Source organism: Lates calcarifer, unplaced genomic scaffold (genome assembly GCF_001640805.2).
Source record: "Lates calcarifer isolate ASB-BC8 unplaced genomic scaffold, TLL_Latcal_v3 _unitig_1931_quiver_614, whole genome shotgun sequence".
Taxonomy (NCBI): domain Eukaryota; kingdom Metazoa; phylum Chordata; class Actinopteri; family Centropomidae; genus Lates; species Lates calcarifer.
The window spans coordinates 95,280-114,566 of NW_026115857.1; the positions used below are offsets into that span (position 1 = coordinate 95,280).

General features: G+C 39.3%; 5 protein-coding genes across 5 annotated transcripts; all 5 read left to right on the plus strand.

Annotated features, from left to right (window-relative positions):
• The first annotated feature begins 1,260 nt into the window (after nt 1–1,260).
• LOC108891306 (odorant receptor 131-2-like) lies at nt 1,261–2,249 on the plus strand. Its single transcript, XM_018688427.2, has one exon. It carries the CDS (start codon nt 1,278–1,280, stop codon nt 2,232–2,234), a length of 957 nt encoding a protein of 318 aa, XP_018543943.1. The 5' UTR covers nt 1,261–1,277; the 3' UTR covers nt 2,235–2,249.
• A 3,648-nt stretch (nt 2,250–5,897) lies between these two features.
• Nucleotides 5,898–6,960, plus strand: LOC108891307 (odorant receptor 131-2-like). The gene has a single exon (XM_018688428.2). The coding sequence runs from the start codon at nt 5,968–5,970 to the stop codon at nt 6,922–6,924; it is 957 nt and encodes a 318-aa protein (XP_018543944.1). The 5' UTR covers nt 5,898–5,967; the 3' UTR covers nt 6,925–6,960.
• A 1,821-nt stretch (nt 6,961–8,781) lies between these two features.
• Nucleotides 8,782–9,774, plus strand: LOC108891308 (odorant receptor 131-2-like). The gene has a single exon (XM_018688429.1). It carries the CDS (start codon nt 8,818–8,820, stop codon nt 9,772–9,774), a length of 957 nt encoding a protein of 318 aa, XP_018543945.1. The 5' UTR covers nt 8,782–8,817.
• Nucleotides 9,775–12,692: 2,918 nt separating this feature from the next.
• On the plus strand, nt 12,693–13,685 carry LOC108891309 (odorant receptor 131-2-like). The gene has a single exon (XM_018688430.2). The coding sequence runs from the start codon at nt 12,729–12,731 to the stop codon at nt 13,683–13,685; it is 957 nt and encodes a 318-aa protein (XP_018543946.1). The 5' UTR covers nt 12,693–12,728.
• A 2,975-nt stretch (nt 13,686–16,660) lies between these two features.
• On the plus strand, nt 16,661–17,650 carry LOC108891310 (odorant receptor 131-2-like). The gene has a single exon (XM_018688432.2). It carries the CDS (start codon nt 16,694–16,696, stop codon nt 17,648–17,650), a length of 957 nt encoding a protein of 318 aa, XP_018543948.1. The 5' UTR covers nt 16,661–16,693.
• The last annotated feature ends 1,637 nt before the right edge of the window (nt 17,651–19,287 follow it).

Consider the following 19,287-nt stretch of genomic DNA (forward strand, 5'->3'; position numbering starts at 1 on the left):
CAGCTTTTGGCCTTTAAGTCTCAACTTAAATCCAGTATTTAGGCATTCAAGTCTGAAGTAAGTCAAGTCTCAAAGCAGATGAGTCCAAGCTGACAAGCATTTACGTAACCTGTAAACAGGGTGACAGAAAGACACAGCTAACTTTCACGAGACTTGTTTGCAACAGACAAATAAACATGAAACCCAAAATTAGACAAGTACCAAAGAAAATATCCACACAAATATTATCAACAGATTTGAGAGTTATCTGGAAGCCTGAAGATGCAACTCAGTCAAGACAAACTAATTGAAAGAAGGGTTGCAAGAGATATTCAATTAAATAATTTGATATGGTGTGCACACTGAGAAAAGTTGAACGGATATGTGAGAAGTGTGGATGTAATTGAATTCACACCATGATTTTACAGGGGTTGTCATGGCATAAGACATTCAGGAATATATGCCTTAACAGCCAAGCAGTCATTTTCAAAAGCTGTTACTGAAGAAAAGGTCCACAGGGCAACACAAACAAGACACTAAGAATGTGCACTGCTCTCATCACCTGAATAATTTCACATATAGCAGACATTATGAACTCAAACATTACATTTTTTTGTAGTCTTTGTAGTTGGTCTTGTTCTTTTTTTTAGAGTTATTAAAGAACAACATTGTGTAAATGTGCAAAAATACAGGTAACCAAACTGCTCCTTTGTCACATCTTCAGCATACGAATCACTGTCATGACTAAACAATGGTATTCCAGTTTGTACTAGCGCTGGTACAGTATACCTCAGCCATAAGTTCACTTCAGCCTGAAACAAATCTAACATGAATTAAAAAGCGTAGACCTGGGCAGACATGACATTTTTTTCTTTATACTTTCAGGCCCAAATTTAGTACAATCACAATTACAATACAAAATTAATATCACATTTAACTAGGACAAGCACTGTTCTCATTCCCAATGATGGGGTTGTGACACAGACTAAACTATTGGGTGTTCACAAAGTGTCATGTAAAGTGGGCGGGAGGACTAAGTTAATAAAAAGCATATGAGGACAGGTAAACACTGCAGACCAGCTCTGCTCACATGGAAACAAGCACAACCTCTAACCTGCCAACAGGGAAAATGTATGTGAATAACTTTCTCTTTAGCATGTGAACAAAAGAGGCTTCTGTATTTATAAAATGACATGTCTTCATTGTTTTAGGAATGCAAACTACACAAAAATTGTCAAGCTTTTGTGTTCCAATTACATGAACAGGTTCATATATATTTTTTGTCTTCAATACTTAAAATGTCATATGCAAACCAATCTCAGACTCTCAACATCACTGGACAACAGTATCAGGGATTACTGGAAAGAGTCTTGTTTTCCACTCTGATTGGAATGCCATGCTGTGTGTTTCTCTTCATCAATGGGACCATGCTTTTCACCCTGAGGAGTAAACCAGTGTTTCGTGAGACCTCCCGTTACATTCTCCTGTACAACCTCCTTTTTGCAGACACTGCTCAGCTGGCATTTAGCCAGTTACTGTATATAATAGCTTCTTGTAGAATAATGTTAACTTATCCTGTGTGTGGTGTTCTTGTTATGTTCACAGTTCTCACCAATCAAATTTCTCCTCTCACACTAGTACTGATGTCTCTGGAGAGATATGTAGCTGTGTGCTACCCACTGAGGCACGCTACCATCATCACCATCAGAAACACAGGGGTGGCTATCATTGTGGTTTGGGCCATTAGTTTACTAAACGTCTTCACTCGAGTTCTTCTACTGTTAAATTTTCCATTTGAAGACCTGGTGAGCCTGCAGACGACAGATGTTTGCTCAAGCACAACTATGTTGCTTGAGCCAATCACTAATAATTACGACAAAGCCTACACTTACTTTCTGTTTGTATCAGCTACTGTGGTGATCATTTCCTCCTATACTGGTGTGATGGTAGCAGCCAGGTCAGCCTCCACTGACAAAGCTTCAGCTCATAAGGTTCGTAACACACTGCTGCTGCATCTGGTGCAGCTGGGTCTCAGTCTCCTCTCAACTATGCACAACTCTATTATTCAGTCACTTTCAACAGTCCTACAAAGGTTAGTAATTGTACGTATCAAGACTGTTTTTTATGTGTTTATCTACATCCTCCCCAGATGTCTGAGTTCTCTTATCTATGGACTCAGAGATCAGACCATCAGACCCGTCCTCTTGTACCATCTATGCTGCCGAATGTCACTCAGCTGTTCCACCAAAGGTTGAGATCTCAACCCAAAGTACAATGGTCTTAGTTTTGCAACTGAACACTTTTTTGCCTTTATTATTCATGGTCACATTTTGAATTAAATATTATATACAAGAAAATGTTTGAAATGTTTGAGATTGCAATAAGCAAGAGGAATATAATATTTGTGAACATACATGACCAATGGCTCATTTCATTATACTTAAGTATAGTCAACCGAGTACATTCGAGTCCCCAGCCCTGTTGCACCACATTTTCTTTTCAGCAGCATTTCAAGGCAGATAAATCAAAACACCTCACACATATCACAGATTCTATTTGAAAAGAATTAAGGAGAATTTCCTATAATTAATGATATTTCTCTTCTATATTAATACTGATATTAGTAAAATAATAAGGCTTTGATTAGTAACTGTACTCTCTCCCTCTTTCTCTGCTTTTGCTGTACATGCATCTGCGATGAAAACTACATTTACACTGTGATTGCACTGCGCATTTATGTTTATATTTTGCTGGTCAATGTAATGCAGAAAAATAAATGACATTTGAAGTTTTGAGTTGAATTAATTGAAATAATGTGGTCAAAATTCTTTTTTTTTTTACATTGAAATTGCATGAGGCAGGAAAAACGCTACTAAAGAAAGAGTGTTTTTACTCAATGAAATCTTTATTCCAAGAAGAAATTATAGTCCAACAAACAATTCTCCTAAACAAAGCCCTTGAAGTTGAAGTAACAGAAACCAGAACAAAAAAGATATGCAAGGCAGCAGAGCCCAAGGCTCAAAGTCAAATCAAATTAACAAACCAGAGCTAGAGTTCTCATCGTAAGTGCAGTTTGGATTCTTTTAGACACAATACAAATGTTATCACCGCCATTACAATGTTTACAATGAGCTTTGTTATTTCTTAGTTCGAAGCAGCTTGGTTTTCTCCATTAAATTTCAACTGGGCCTTATAGTAAAATCATTCTATTGCCTTAAGACATATTACACAATTTGGTTGGTATTCCACGTGATCGACAATGTTCTTGGTTATCAATAAGCAATCATTGATTAATTATGACCATCCCTGATCATTCAGGCCTGCACACGTTGATTATAACATACTTTAATACTACAGAATACCAGAGAATTTTCAGCATTTTGAACAAAATATATGCTCAGGGTTTGGCCTTCAAGTCTCGAGTCAAATCCAGTCTTTGTGGTAGAATTTTTCAGTGGACATGTGATGTGCTCAAAGTATGAAGATGTTTAGAGGTGTATTGAAATTAGCCTCTGACAAATAAGCAATGCAGCAAGCTGATGAATAGTACTGAGAATATGAAAACTATATTATTAAGATTCACTATATGATTCAGAGAAAGAATGATGATGATATGTAATGATGATGTGTGTCAAAGGTCACCATATGAAATAGTTGGTAGTGTTCACTACATGCAAAGTATATCATGTGAGATGAGCATATGTGTGTGTGAAGAAGACATATAATACCTTTAAAGGAGACAGGCCCAAGAAACTGCCCAGTAACATTTTGGGGTAGAGCTAATGGTGTAATTTGATAAGATGACCAAGGATGGCCTATAAGCTTAAATAATGTTCTAATGGTGTGATGTTGCAAGCCAATGAAATCATCAAATAGGCGTGGAAAACCATAGCCCTGAGAGGTATATAAGAAGGACATAAACTATTGTTCTTCAGAGTACTTCTGGTGTAGCATGAATGCACTGTCAACTGATCTCTGGTCTTTTTTGCTGGCAATAAAAACTCTGCTGCCTTGAACGCTGACTCTTCCTGATGATTTTTGAAGACCTACAAGTGGGGTTTTTTTAGCATCTAAACAAGGCTAAATACTCAGATCTTGGCCACTGTATTATGGGACCTTGGTCAAGTCACAACATCTTTGATTATTTAAGTCACAAGTAAACATTAAACTCAAAGTACCAAACAAAACATCCATACAAACGTGACTAACAAATTTCAGACTTATGAAGCTTAAGGACACCAATCAATCATGAGAGACTTATCAAAAGAAGGGTTTAAAGAGTTATTCAATTAATTCATTTGATAAGAGAAACTGAAGGAGATATGTGGGGAGTATGAACGCAATGCAACTCTCACCATCATTTTACAGGGGTTTCATGGCATAAGACAGACAGTACAGGAATATCTCCCCTTAAGGCCAAGCAGGACTAGAGGATAACTGATACTGAAAAAGTATCACAGGGCAGCACAACCAAGAGACTAATGTACACTGCTCTCATTACCTGAATAATTTCACATTTAGCAAACATAAACTGAAAAGGACTACATTTTTTGTAGCTTTTGTAGTTGTTGTTAATCATCTTAAGAGTTATTAAAGGACAACTTTGTGTAAATGTGCAAAAAAACAAAAACCAAACAGGTAACCTAGGTGTCCCAATGTCGCACCTGTAGCATGAGAATAACTGAAAATATGTCTTCATTGTGTTAAAAATGCAAATTGCACAAAAACTGTTGTGCTTTTCTGTTTCAATTACATCAACACATTTATATTTATTTTTGGTCTTAAGTGCTTCTCTAAAATGTCAAATGCAAACCAATCTCAGACTCTCAACATCACTGGACAGCAGTATCAAGGATTACTGGAAAGAGTCTTGTTTTCCACTCTGACTGGACTCTAGCTGTGTGCTACCCAGTGAGGCACGCTACCATCATCACCATCAGAAACACAGGGGTGGCTATCATTGTGGTTTGGGCCATTAGCTTACTAGATGTCCTCACTCAAGTTCTGTTACTGTTAAAGTTTCCATTTGAAGACCTGGAGAGCCTGGTTATTGGAAAAATTGAAGAGATACATGAGAAGAGTGGATGCAATTCGACTCATATCATCATTTTACAGGGGCTGTCACTGCATAAGACAAAGAGGAATATATGCCCTAACCAAGCACTACTACTGAACAGCTGGTATTAATGATAGTGATGAAGTCCACTGGGCAGCACAAACACGAAAGTAAGAATGTGCACTGCTCTAATCACCTGAATAATTTCACATATAGCAGACATAATGAATTCAGAAGATAACATTTTTTATTGTTGTTGCTCTTTTTAAGGTATCAAAAGACCTGTGTAAACACACAAACAAACTGGCAACCAAGTTGCACCTGTGTCACACCATTAGCGTGATAATCACGGAAAATGTTTCTTTATGACTTAACAAATCTATTCCAGTTTGTACATGATACAGTATACCACAGTCTTCAGTTTATCATAGCCTAAACTAAAAAGAATAGACCAGCGTAGACATGACAAGATTACTAATGGCATTTTTTGTTTATACTTTCAGGGCCACATCTAGTATTATCAAAAGAAAATTGCAATAAAAAATTACACCACTACAACTTTGAAGATTGCTTTTCTTATTCCCAGTACTGGGGATATGACATAGACAGACTATTGGGTGTTCATGTAGTGTCCTGTGAAGTGGGTGGGAAGACTAAGTTAATATAGAGTATGTGAGGACAGGTAAACACTGCAGACCAGCTCTGCTCACATGGAAACAAGCACAACCTCTAACCTGCTAATGGTCAGCACAGGGAAAATCTATGTAAATAACTTTCTGTTTTGCATGTGAACATTAACAGGCATCTGTACTCTAAAGATGACATGTCTTCATTGTTTTAGAAATGTAATCTGCAGAAAAAATATTGTGCTATTGTGTTTCAGTTACATCAACAGGTTCATATTTATTTTTGGTCTTAAGTGCTTCTCTAAAATGTCATATGCAAACCAATCTCAGACTCTCAACATCACTGGACAACAGTATCAGGGATTACTGGAAAGAGTCTTGTTTTCCACTCTGATTGGAATGCCATGCTGTGTGTTTCTCTCCATTAATGGGACCATGCTTTTCACCCTGAGGAGTAAACCAGTGTTTCGTGAGACCTCCCGTTACATTCTCCTGTACAACCTCCTTTTTGCAGACACTGTTCAGCTGGCACTGGGCCAGTTACTGTACCTACTGGCTGTTTGTAGAATAATGCTGACATATCCTGTGTGTGGAGTTCTATCCATGCTTGCTGTTCTCACCAATGATATCTCTCCTCTCACACTAGTACTGATGTCTCTGGAGAGATATGTAGCTGTGTGCTACCCACTGAGGCACGCTACCATCATCACCATCAGAAACACAGGGGTGGCTATCATTGTGGTTTGGGCCATTAGCTTACTAAACGTCTTCACTCGAGTTCTTTTACTGTTAAATTATCCATTTGAAGACCTGGAGAGCCTGGTTATGACAGATGTTTGCTCTGACATTGCTATGTTGCTTGAGCCAATAACTGATCATTATGACAAAGCCTACACTTACTTTCTGTTTGTATCAGCTACTGTGGCGATCATTTCCTCCTACATTGGTGTGATGGTAGCAGCCAGGTCAGCCTCCACTGACAAAGCTTCAGCTCATAAGGCTCGTAACACACTGCTGCTGCATCTGGTGCAGCTGGGTCTCAGTCTCTCCTCAACTATGCACACTTCTATTGTTCAGTCACTTTCAACAGTCCTACAAAGGTTAGTAATTGTACGTATCAAGACTGTTTTTTATGTGTTTATCTACATCCTCCCCAGATGTCTGAGTTCTCTTATCTATGGACTCAGAGATCAGACCATCAGACCCGTCCTCTTGTACCATCTATGCTGCCGAATGTCACTCAGCTGTTCCACCAAAGGTTGAGGTCTCACCCTAAAGTTCAATTGGTTTAGTATTGTTACAGGACATAATTTTTGTCTTAAGTATTTTTTAGTCTGCAAAACACAACTGCATTTGTTCTGGGTGAAATCCACAGTAACAAATGATGTTGGAGAGAATGTTATGATTTGATATTCTTCAATAGTAATTTTCATACTAATTTTGAGTAATTCGCATACAAAAATTTCTTAATCAACTTGGTAACGTACTCTTGTTTGAATCATCTTAATTGAATCTTAAAGTCAATGAATAATAGTGATTTGAGTAATGGTAATTAGTGAGCATAGAATGCTCAAAGGGGGAAACTGTATTGGAAATTCTCAAATGATTCATGATAATTGTGATTTATTAATGATCTGTATTAATAATCTGTACTTGTACAATTGTGCCTTATAAAATATCATATGCTCAGTACTTTTCCACATCAATAAGCTCACAGGGCACCTCACCCCATCAAGGACGGGGCCTGATACAGGGCTGCATAGCTGTGTAATCTCTGACGCTTTTCTCTCAGAGCTGCACTGTTGTGTCGTCTTCAGAAGATGTTTTCCTTTTCGTCTCCAGACGTAACCTTGTTTCTTTTCCATTTAACCTGTAATCTATTGTACTCAGTACTCATTGTGCGTCTCATGCTTGAGGAGTATAGTGGGTCCGTTTGCAAATGTAAACCTACAGAAAGACAACCGTTGACTCTGTGCTTTACTGAACAGAAGATTCCCATAACAGCCCCTTTAACCTTTTCAACAGTTTTTGTACAGCAGGCGGTTCATGAACCTTAAAGTTTGTTGTCATGATTTAAATGTAACCACAGTAACACTTCTCTCACAAGCCCCTCATGCTGGGTATTCTCAATTCATGAAGACAGTCAGAGGTGAGAGATCCAAATCAGAGGTGCAAGGATAAGCAGCCCTGCACAAAATTGTAGGTCTCTTCCTGTAATTCCTTTTGATATTAGTATTGCCAAAATTGCAAGTCACTGCCAGAAACATAAATCCCTGAATAAAAAAATATGCTAGGCATCTCAGGGAAACAGCTAAAGGGCTGAGCTGGTGTGGAGCAGGAAACCTAAGGTTGTTGGGGCAGAGAACTGCAGAGCCGATGAGAAAGCGACAATGGCCAGATGCTTCCTTCAAGGGGCTCTGACCTTCTACACACACATGGAAGTGGCAAAAAAGGCTTGGTTAGACGTTCTGCAGCCAGCCAGGTAGTTCACTCTAACCAAGGCTTTTTTGACACTTAACAGCTTTTCCTTCTCAGTGCAGCCTCATTGTCATGTCATTCCTTTAACATTAACAATTGAAAATGTATCTGACTTTATAATAATATTCCATTTTGTACTCGTTCTGATAGAGTATACCTTAAGTTCCCTGAAACCTGGACCAAAACTAATATTAACAGAACTGAAGAGTTTATAGTTTTAATATTCAACATAGACCTGGGAGGACAGGACGAACACATGGTTACTCATGACATTTTTGTTTATACTTTCAGGGCGATTTTTACTATCAAAATAAAGAATATGAAAACTCAAAAATAATGAATAATAATATGACACAGACCAGACAACTGGGTGTTAACATAGTGTCATGTGAAGTGGGCGGGAGGACTAAGTTAATAAACACTAGGTGAGGAAAGACAAACTGTGCAGACCAGATCTGCTCACATGGAATCAAGCACAACCTTTAATATGCCAACAGTCAACAAAGGGGAAATGCATGTGAATAATTTTCTTTTTTGCAGGTGAACATACATTTGTACTTTAAAATGACATGTCTTCATTGTTTTAGGAATGCAAACTACACAAAAATTGTCAAGCTTTTGTGCTTCAATTACATCAACAGGTTCATATTTATTTTTGGTCTTAAGTGCTTCTCTAAAATGTCATATGCAAACCAATCTCAGACTCTCAACATCACTGGACAACAGTATCAGGGATTACTGGAAAGAGTCTTGTTTTCCACTCTGATTGGAATGCCATGCTGTGTGTTTCTCTTCATTAATGGGATCATGCTTTTCACCCTGAGGAGTAAACCAGTGTTTCGTGAGACCACTCGTTACGTTCTTCTGTACAACCTCCTTTTTGCAGACACTGCTCAGCTGGCACTTACTCAATTACTGTACCTACTGGCTGTTTGTAGAATAATGTTGACATATCCTGTGTGTGGAGTTCTATCCATGCTTGCTGTTCTCACCAATGATATCTCTCCTCTCACACTAGTACTGATGTCTCTGGAGAGATATGTAGCTGTGTGCTACCCACTGAGGCACGCTACCATCATCACCATCAGAAACACAGGGGTGGCTATCATTGTGGTTTGGGCCATTAGCTTACTAAACGTCTTCACTCGAGTTCTTCTACTGTTAAATTTTCCATTTGAAGACCTGGAGAGCCTGGTTATGACAGATGTTTGCTCTGACATTGCTATGTTGCTTGAGCCAATAACTGATCATTATGACAAAGCCTACACTTACTTTCTGTTTGTATCAGCTACTGTGGCGATCATTTCCTCCTATATTGGTGTGATGGTAGCAGCCAGGTCAGCCTCCACTGACAAAGCTTCAGCTCATAAGGCTCGTAACACACTGCTGCTGCATCTGGTGCAGCTGGGTCTCAGTCTCCTCTCAACTATGCACACTTCTATTATTCAGGCACTTTCAACAGTCCTACAAAGGTTAGTAATTGGACGTATCAAGACTGTTTTTTATGTGTTTATCTACATCCTCCCCAGATGTCTGAGTTCTCTTATCTATGGACTCAGAGATCAGACCATCAGACCCGTCCTCTTGTACCATCTATGCTGCCAAATGTCACTCAGCTGTTCCACCAAAGGTTGAGGTTTCACCCTAAAGTACAATTGGTTTGCTACAGGACACATTTTCTGAAGCATAATTATTTATGGTCTGCAAAATTCAACAACTTTTTGGAAAATTGAATCAGAATCAGACTTACTGCCAATTAAGTTTTCACATATGAGGAATCTAATTGTTTGTGATAAGCAATAGGTGGGTCCAATATGTGGATGTTTTGCTGGTCAATGCAATTCTAAATTGCAGAGAAAACAGGTTTATGGTAAGTTAAACTTAATAATGAGGTAGTAATGCACATTTTGTTCAAGCAAGTTTTCAAAGAAATGTCTCTGTATGTTATACATGTAACAAGAACACTCACAGTGGAAAGAATAATTGAGAAAATTATGCTGATAACGTGTAGTGATCATTCAGTCCTGCACACATTGATTAGACTTAGACTTAGACGGACTTTATTGATCCCTTTGGGATGACTCCCTCGGGGAAATTACGTTTCCAGCAGCAAATACAGGCAGAAGATGTAAATAAAATAGGAAAGAATATAAATAGAATTGGATTGAGGGTGATTTAAGATAAATATGCAGAGTATACTGGACTGTGTGTGGCATTAACATAAATAATAAATATAGATATGCTGAAACTGTATGTTACTTGAGTGTCCAGGTGGGTTATTGCACTTTAAGGGGGGCTACCACTCCCTTCTGTCCTCCATACCCTACTCTCCCTCCTCCTCCCCCCAAGTGAGGAGTTGTAGAGTGTGATGGCATGGTGGACAAAGGAGTTCTTCAGTCTGTTGGTCCTACACTTGGGCAGGAGCAGTCTTTCACTGAACAGGCTCCTCTGGTTGCTGATGACAGTGTGCAGAGGGTGGCTGGTATTGTCCATGATATCCAGCAGTTTGTCCAGTGTCCTCATCTCTGCCACCGTCACCAGAGAGTCCAACTTCATGCCGACCACAGAGCCGGCCCGCCTGATCAGTTTCTCCAGTCTGTTTGTGTCCTTTTTTGATATGCTGCTCCCCCAGCACACCACAGTGTAAAAGAGGACGCTGGCAACCACAGATTATCAACTACTTTAATACCACAGCAAAAGAATAATTTTACAGTTGCTCAGCGTATCTAACAAAATATAAGCTCAGCTTTTGGCCTTCAACTCTCAAGTCACAATAGTCTTCAGTTATTCAAGTCTCAAGTAAGTCTCAAAATAGACATATTCGAGTCAACATTAATTATTGATGTATCCTGCTAACAAAGTGATTGGCTAACTGCCAAGAGATGCATTTTCAATAGACAAACATTAAACCAAAACTCAAACAAGTACGTAAGAAAACATCCATACAAACCTGACCAAAAAATGTGAGTCTTGTCTTGAACCTTAAAGATACAAGTCAATTCCAAGAGGCTAATCAAAAGACGAGTATAAAGAGATATTTCATTAATTAATTTCACATAGTGTGCACACCATGAAAAGTTGAAGAGATATGTCAGAAGTGTGAATGTGACTCGGGTCATCATCACATTATCATTTTGCCTAGGGCATATAGTAATATATCCCTCTAACAGCCAAGCTGGTTACTGGGCAGCATGTGCTGATGAAACTGGAGGTGGACTATGGTAGAAGTGGGCCACACTGATATGAGACTGAAAGGACAGCTAACAGCAGCAGAGGCACAAACAGTTTCCTAAATCTATAAGGAAAAAAAATGACTGGCTTGCAGAAGATAAAATCTGGTTACAGTACAAACTATGAACACCCTAAATCTGTTCATTAAGTTTGAAGCAGGAAAAAAATGAATTGGGCTGCAATCCGAAATCACTCACTCATTCACTAACCCCTACTCACTATCTAGAGGATTCTCTGCAGAGGACTGTACAGTGAATTAGTCAGCAAAATGTTGAAACACTTTCGGACACTACTCAGCTTGTTTTTTCTGCGCTGCTATGTTATTGTTGTCACACAATAAAAATGTGCTAGATCAACATCGGCTGGTGGACCTTCAATAACAAATACTTTCTGCTTGTCTCTGACTTTCATTAAATCAAATTTGAGGCACATGATGAATTTCTTGCTCAGCATTACAACTTTTAATTTCATGTTTTATTTGCCTTACTCTAGCTTATATTTTTTTCTATTCTTTTAACTCCTTAATAACTACATTTAATTGTACTTAAATGGCCACTGATGTGTTTATTTTCCACTCTGTCTTAATGCTTTTCAAGTATTATGTGAAAAGCACTTTAAATTGCCATGTTGTTGAAATGTGCAATACAAGTAAACCTGCCTGGCGGCCATTTGTGTTGTGATACTGCTCGGACTCTCTCTCCTCCCACCATTTTTCGCTCTCTCACAGTAAATAGTGTTTCATTGTTTTTTTGGAACAGTGACAATAAAGTCCTATTCCTAAACCAATGTATTATGGTATATATTTCTTGGTTACTGACCACAGGCTGTGCACTACTTTTCTCAATGCATTGAGGGACTATTGTGTACTATGAGTTCACAAGATAGGGTATAGTCATTCTCACTATACATTCAGACATCAATAAAAAATGGCAAACATGTATATTGCACTATATAGTGATTAGTGAATGATTTCGGAAACAGCCACGGGCCATATTTAGCGTTATTAAAACAAGAAATATAACGACACAAAAATAATAAATAATATGACTCACACCAAACCATGGGGTGTTCACACTGTGTCATGTGAAGTGGGTGGGGAGACTAAGATAATATAAAGTATGTGAGGACAGATATACTCTGCAGACCAGATCTGCTCACATGGAATCAAGCACAACAGTCAACAAAGGGAAAATGCATGTAAATAATTTTCTTTTTTGCAGGTGAACATACATTTGTACTTTAAAATGACATGTCTTCACTGTTTTAGGAATGCAAACTGTACAAAACTTGTTACACTTTTGTGTTTCAATTACATCAACAGGTTCATATTTATTTTTGGTCTTAAGTGCTTCTCTAAAATGTCATATGCAAACCAATCTCAGACTCTCAACATCACTGGACAACAGTATCAGGGATTACTGGAAAGAGTCTTGTTTTCCACTCTGATTGGAATGCCATGCTGTGTGTTTCTCTTCATCAATGGGATCATGTTATTCACCCTGAGGAGTAAACCAGTGTTTCGTGAGACCTCCCGTTACATTCTCCTGTACAACCTCCTTTTTGCAGACACTGTTCAGCTGGCACTGGGCCAGTTACTGTACCTACTGGCTGTTTGTAGAATAATGTTGACATATCCTGTGTGTGGAGTTCTATCCATGCTTGCTGTTCTCACCAATGATATCTCTCCTCTCACACTAGTACTGATGTCTCTGGAGAGATATGTAGCTGTGTGCTACCCACTGAGGCACGCTACCATCATCACCATCAGAAACACAGGGGTGGCTATCATTGTGGTTTGGGCCATTAGTTTACTAAATATCCTCACTCAAGTTCTTTTACTGTTAAATTATCCATTTGAAGATCTGGAGAGCCTGGTTATGACAGATGTTTGCTCTGACATTGCTATGTTGCTTGAGCCAATAACTGATCATTATGACAAAGCCTACACTTACTTTCTGTTTGTATCAGCTACTGTGGCGATCATTTCCTCCTACATTGGTGTGATGGTAGCAGCCAGGTCAGCCTCCACTGACAAAGCTTCAGCTCATAAGGCTCGTAACACACTGCTGCTGCATCTGGTGCAGCTGGGTCTCAGTCTCCTCTCAACTATGCACAACTCTATTGTTCAATCACTTTCAACAGTCCTACAAAGGTTAGTAATTGGACGTATCAAGACTGTTTTTTATGTGTTTATCTACATCCTCCCCAGATGTCTGAGTTCTCTTATCTATGGACTCAGAGATCAGACCATCAGACCCGTCCTCTTGTACCATCTATGCTGCCGAATGTCACTCAGCTGTTCCACCAAAGGGTGAGGTTTCACCCTAAAGTACAATTGGCTTAGTACTGCAATAGGTCTTTTTTTTTGGTTCAGTTTTTTGTTAGCCAAAAACAACTGCATTTCCATGTTAAATAAAAAAGTACTACATGCTAGTTTTTTTTTTATTGTTTGTGGTAAGCAAAAGGAATATAACGTGTGTGTGCATACATAATCACGGCTCATTTAACTGCATTTAAAAGTATTGAACCTCACAATAATGGAGTTTGTTGCATAATATTTTCTTTTCAGCAGCATTATATAGCATATATTTCAGTGCATAATAAAAAAACACATCACACATAGTATTTGAAAAAAAGAAACATTTGCTATAGTTAATGATATTTAAGTTTTATATACATAATGATACTAGTAATTTTTATTCTCAGTGTGAATGCACTTCTCAATTAAATCTGGATGTTTTGCTGGTCATTGCAATGCAGAATATAAGAAAAAAAATGTTTTATGGTAAGTTAAATTTAATAACTAGGTGGTAATGCAGGTTGTGTTCAAACTAGTGATTATTATTTATCTGCTACATTTAAAATCTTGCACATTGAGAACTTTCAAAGAAATGTTTCTCTATGTTATGCATGTAACAACACTCACAGGGACCGCAGCAGAACCAGTTTCTTAAGTCTGTCTTAAGTCTACGATGACTGTTTTGCAGAAGTTATGATAAAATCTGGTTGCAGTACAAAGTCTGAATACCCTAAATCTGTTGATTGAGTTTGAAGAAGGAAAAAAACAAAACAGAGGAAAATTCAAAGGTAGTGCTCCCGAATGAACCATAGCTAAGCTTCATATATTCCCACGGTAAAATCTGGATATCTTTTATGTCTTGCCTGATAGAATTTAGTTAATGTCGGTAAGGTATGGGGGAGAGGGATTCCAACCATCCAACATGCAATCTGACACACCTTTAATTCCACTTTATTATTACTGTTATCATAATTTAATCATAACCATAACAACCCAACCTCTCTCACATGCCCATCTTGGTGGGTATTTCTCGATGCGACAATCAAAGGGCTAACAGGTCCAAATCAAAGGTGCAAGGATAAGCAGGCCTTGTGACATTTGATTCTTTCCAATTTCCCTCTTCATGACCTGCAAGTCGCAAGCATGCAACCATGGCAAAGGCAAGTTCCCTTTGGAGGCCAAATAGGAGGGTGAAGACGGAGAAAGCAAATTCCCTCAGGAAGAAGGCTGGAGGATGATCAGACAGACAGAGCCTCACTGGAGGCTGACTTGGAGGTCGGCACTGTAGGTAGGATCATTCTGGAGGTTTCAGGATGGAGTTGAGAGCATGAAAGGCAGACCTCTGGTGTGCTGAGCAGAGGGTGGTCAGCTGGAGATCTGGCTGGGTGTCAGAAAAGATGGCCACAAATGATGTGGGGGGTCAGACTATGTATCAAAAGGAACTGTAACAGGAGATCTGGAGCTGATGTCAGCCAAGTTTTAAAAAAGAGGAGTTTGTTGGACCACTGACGGGACACGAGGAGATGTCAGCCAGCTCAGGTAAAAGTTTGGAAACAGGAAAGACGCTGACTGGGACCCTCGACGCTGGAGCAAGATGTCACCTGGGGGAGTGGACTCAGGAGAAAATGATGGCAAGAGCCCCTGACTTAGGAACAGACAAAACACCAGCAGGATCTCAAGAATTGAAAACACACTAAGAGGAATCCATGACTTTGAAATAGAGAGAAAGTCACTTGAGTCCCCCTATGTGGGAACAGGCAGAACACCAACCAACAGGCAGGGGTAGGGCAGCCAAGTCAAGGCCCAAGCTGGGCACTGATCATGGTGCTGGGCAGTTGCTGGACTGGTAGCTGGGAACTTGGGGTGTAGGCTCGGGCTTGTTAGGTAACTGACCCTCTGTGGACCGGGGCAGCTTGGGGAATGGATGTTTCCATGACCCACAGTTCTCTCTAGGGGTGCCAGCCCCTAGTGTCCCCCAGAAAGGGAACAGGACATAGGCTGGGGCAGTCAACTCAGGAACACACTCAGAAAAGACAAGACCGAGGGATGGCTTGGGAGTCAGGGGTGTCCACAAAGTTCTGCAGCCAGTCAGGTAGCAAATTCTTTAACCAAGTATTTTTTTACACTTCCCTGCTTGTCCATCTCTATGCAGCCTCCCAACAAATGCCTCTGTTACTGTTACTGTTGTTGTTCATGAGGTATTAAAATACAACATTGTATACACGCACAAAAAACTACCAAGCTGACTCCATGACACAGCTTTAGTATGAGAATCACAAAAAAATGTATCTTTATGACTTTATGTCAGTTCAATTCAGTTTTATTAAATAGCACCAAATCACAACAAAAGTCATCTCAAGGCACTTTTCATATAGAGCAGGTCTAGACCATACTCTTTAAAATAGGTATTTACAGAGAGAGACCCAACAAATCCCACTTAAGACTTAGACTTAACAATACTATATCTCTTTGTACTGGCCCTGATACAGTATACCTCAGCCTTAAGTTCACTGCAACCAAAACTCAGATGAATAGAGCTAAAGAGTTTATCGTTTTAATAATCAACATAATCCTGGGCAGACATGTCCACATGGTTACTACTGACACTTTTTGTTTATGCTTTTCAGGGCCACATTTAGTACAATCAAAACAAGAAATGTGACAACTCAAAAATAATGAATATTAATAAAACACAGGTCAGACTATTGGGTGTTCATGTAGTGTCATGTAAAGTGGGTGGGAAGACTAAGTTAATATAGAGTATGTGAGGACAGGTAAACACTGCAGACCAGCTCTGCTCACATGGAAACAAGCACAACCTCTAACCTGCTAATGGTCAGCACAGGGAAAATGTATGTGGCTAATTTTCTGTTTTGCATGTGAACATTAACAGGCATCTGTACTCTAAAGATGACATGTCTTCATTGTGTTAGGAATGCAAATTGCACAAAAACTATTGTGCTTTTATGTTTCAATTACATCAACGGGTTCATATTTATTTTTGTTCTTGAGTGCTTCTCTAAAATGTCATATGCAAACCAATCTCAGACTCTCAACATCACTGGACAACAGTATCAGGGATTACTGGAAAGAGTCTTGTTTTCCACTCTGATTGGAATGCCATGCTGTGTGTTTCTCTTCATCAATGGGACCATGTTATTCACCCTGAGGAGTAAACCAGTGTTTCGTGAGACCTCCCGTTACATTCTCCTGTACAACCTCCTTTTTGCAGACACTGTTCAGCTGGCACTGAGCCAATTACTGTATATATTTGCTTCTTGTAGAATAATGTTAACTTATCCTGTGTGTGGTGTTCTTGTTATGTTCACTAAGCTCTCAAATGATATCTCTCCTCTCACACTAGTACTGATGTCTCTGGAGAGATATGTAGCTGTGTGCTACCCACTGAGGCACGCTACCATCATCACCATCAGAAACACAGGGGTGGCTATCATTGTGGTTTGGGCCATTAGTTTACTAAACGTCTTCACTCGAGTTCTTTTACTGTTAAATTATCCATTTGAAGACCTGGAGAGCCTGCAGACGACAGATGTTTGCTCAAGCACAACTATGTTGCTTGAGCCAATCACTAATAATTACGATAAAGCCTACACTTACTTTCTGTTTGTATCAGCTACTGTGGCGATCATTTCCTCCTATACTGGTGTGATGGTAGCAGCCAGGTCAGCCTCCACTGACAAAGCTTCAGCTCATAAGGCTCGTAACACACTGCTGCTGCATCTGGTGCAGCTGGGTCTCAGTCTCCTCTCAACTATGCACAACTCTATTATTCAGTCACTTTCAACAGTCCTACAAAGGTTAGTAATCGTAAGAATTAAGAATGTTTTTTATGTGTTTATCTACATCCTCCCCAGATGTCTGAGTTCTCTTATCTATGGACTCAGAGATCAGACCATCAGACCCGTCCTCTTGTACCATCTATGCTGCCGAATGTCACTCAGCTGTTCCACCAAAGGGTGAGGTCTCATCTAAATTTGACTTACTAATGCTACAGAACACATTTTTTGCCTTATTTATTTATGGCCAGCAGAACACAACTGCTTTTACATTGTGATGTTTGTATGTACAGTGGTGAGAAAAAGTATGTGAACCTTTTGGAATTTCATGATTTTCTGCATTGTCCTGTTGCATCACCCAACTTCTACAGCATTTCAGCTGATGTACAGACATTCTCACATTATCCTGAAGAATTTTTTGATACGCTTGGGAATTTATCTTCCCCTCAATGATTGCAAGCTGGCCAGGCCCTGATGCAGCAAAGCAGGCCCAAATCAGGATGTTTCCTCCACCATACTTTACGGTTGGGATGATGTTTTCACGATGATGTGCAGTGCCCTTTTTACACCAGATGTAGTGCTGCGTGTTCTTTCCAAATAGTTCAATCTTAGTTTCATCAGTCCACAAAACATTTTGCCAATACCATTGTGGACTGTCAATGTGCTCTTTCACAAACTTCAGGCATGCAGCAATGTTCTTTTTAGTAAGCAGCGGATTCCTTTGTGGTGTCCTGCCATAGACACCCTACTTGTTCAATGATTTACGTACTGTAGACTCATGAACACAGATGTTAGCCAGCTCCAATGATGCCTTCAAATCTTTGGCTGTCACTCGGGATTGTTTCTTTACCTCACTGATGAGTCTTCGTTGTGCTCTTGAGGTCATTTTGACTGGGCACCCACTTCTCGGTAGAGTAGTCACAGTCCCAAAGTGTCTCCATTTGTAGATTGGTTTGCCTAACTGTAGACTGGTGAATTTCTAAAGTCTTTGAAATGACTTTATAACCCTTTCCAGCTTTATGTAAATCAACGATTCTTGATCGTAGATCCTCTGAAAGCTCTTTTTTGGCAAGGCATGGCTCACATAAGCGTATTCTTCTTGTGCAGAGTAAACTCAAAAGGTTTGAGTGGTTTTTATCAGTCAGTAGCTCCAGTCCACACCTCCAAACTCATTTTCTTAACAAGACTCCAGGTATGCTAACACCTGACTCCAATTAGCTTTTTTGAGGTCATTAATTCAAGGGTTCACATACTTTTTCCACGCACTATGAGGTTTTTATGGTTGCTCTCAATAAAAACATGAAAGGTCAGAATTTTTTTGTGTTATTATTTAGGCACATTATATTTGTCAATACCCTTGACTTAGATGAAGATCAGATCACATTTTATGACAAATTCATGCAAAAAACCATGAAATTCCAAAAGGTTCACATACGTTTTCTTGCCACTGTATAAGTAATCCATGCCACCCATAACTGTATTTAAATGTTTAATCCCTGTATAATGGAGTCCACAGCCCTGTTGCAAATGTCTTCTGTTGAGCAGGGCAGGTAACACCACAGGAATGTGTCATTCCCATCACACATAGAACTTAAAAACAGAGAATTTAGTACTACTACTACTACTAGTACTACTATTTTTTCTCTCTCTCTGTATTTGCTACAAGGGGCCTGTGCTGAAAATGTTTTTTATTTTTCTTGCAGCATGAATGCACCGCAAGTTTATGTGGAAGTTTTGCTGGTCATTGCAATAGAGAGAAAGCAACAAGAGATGCAAGACATGGCACACCAGCACACACAGGGAGCAGGCCAAAACATTCAT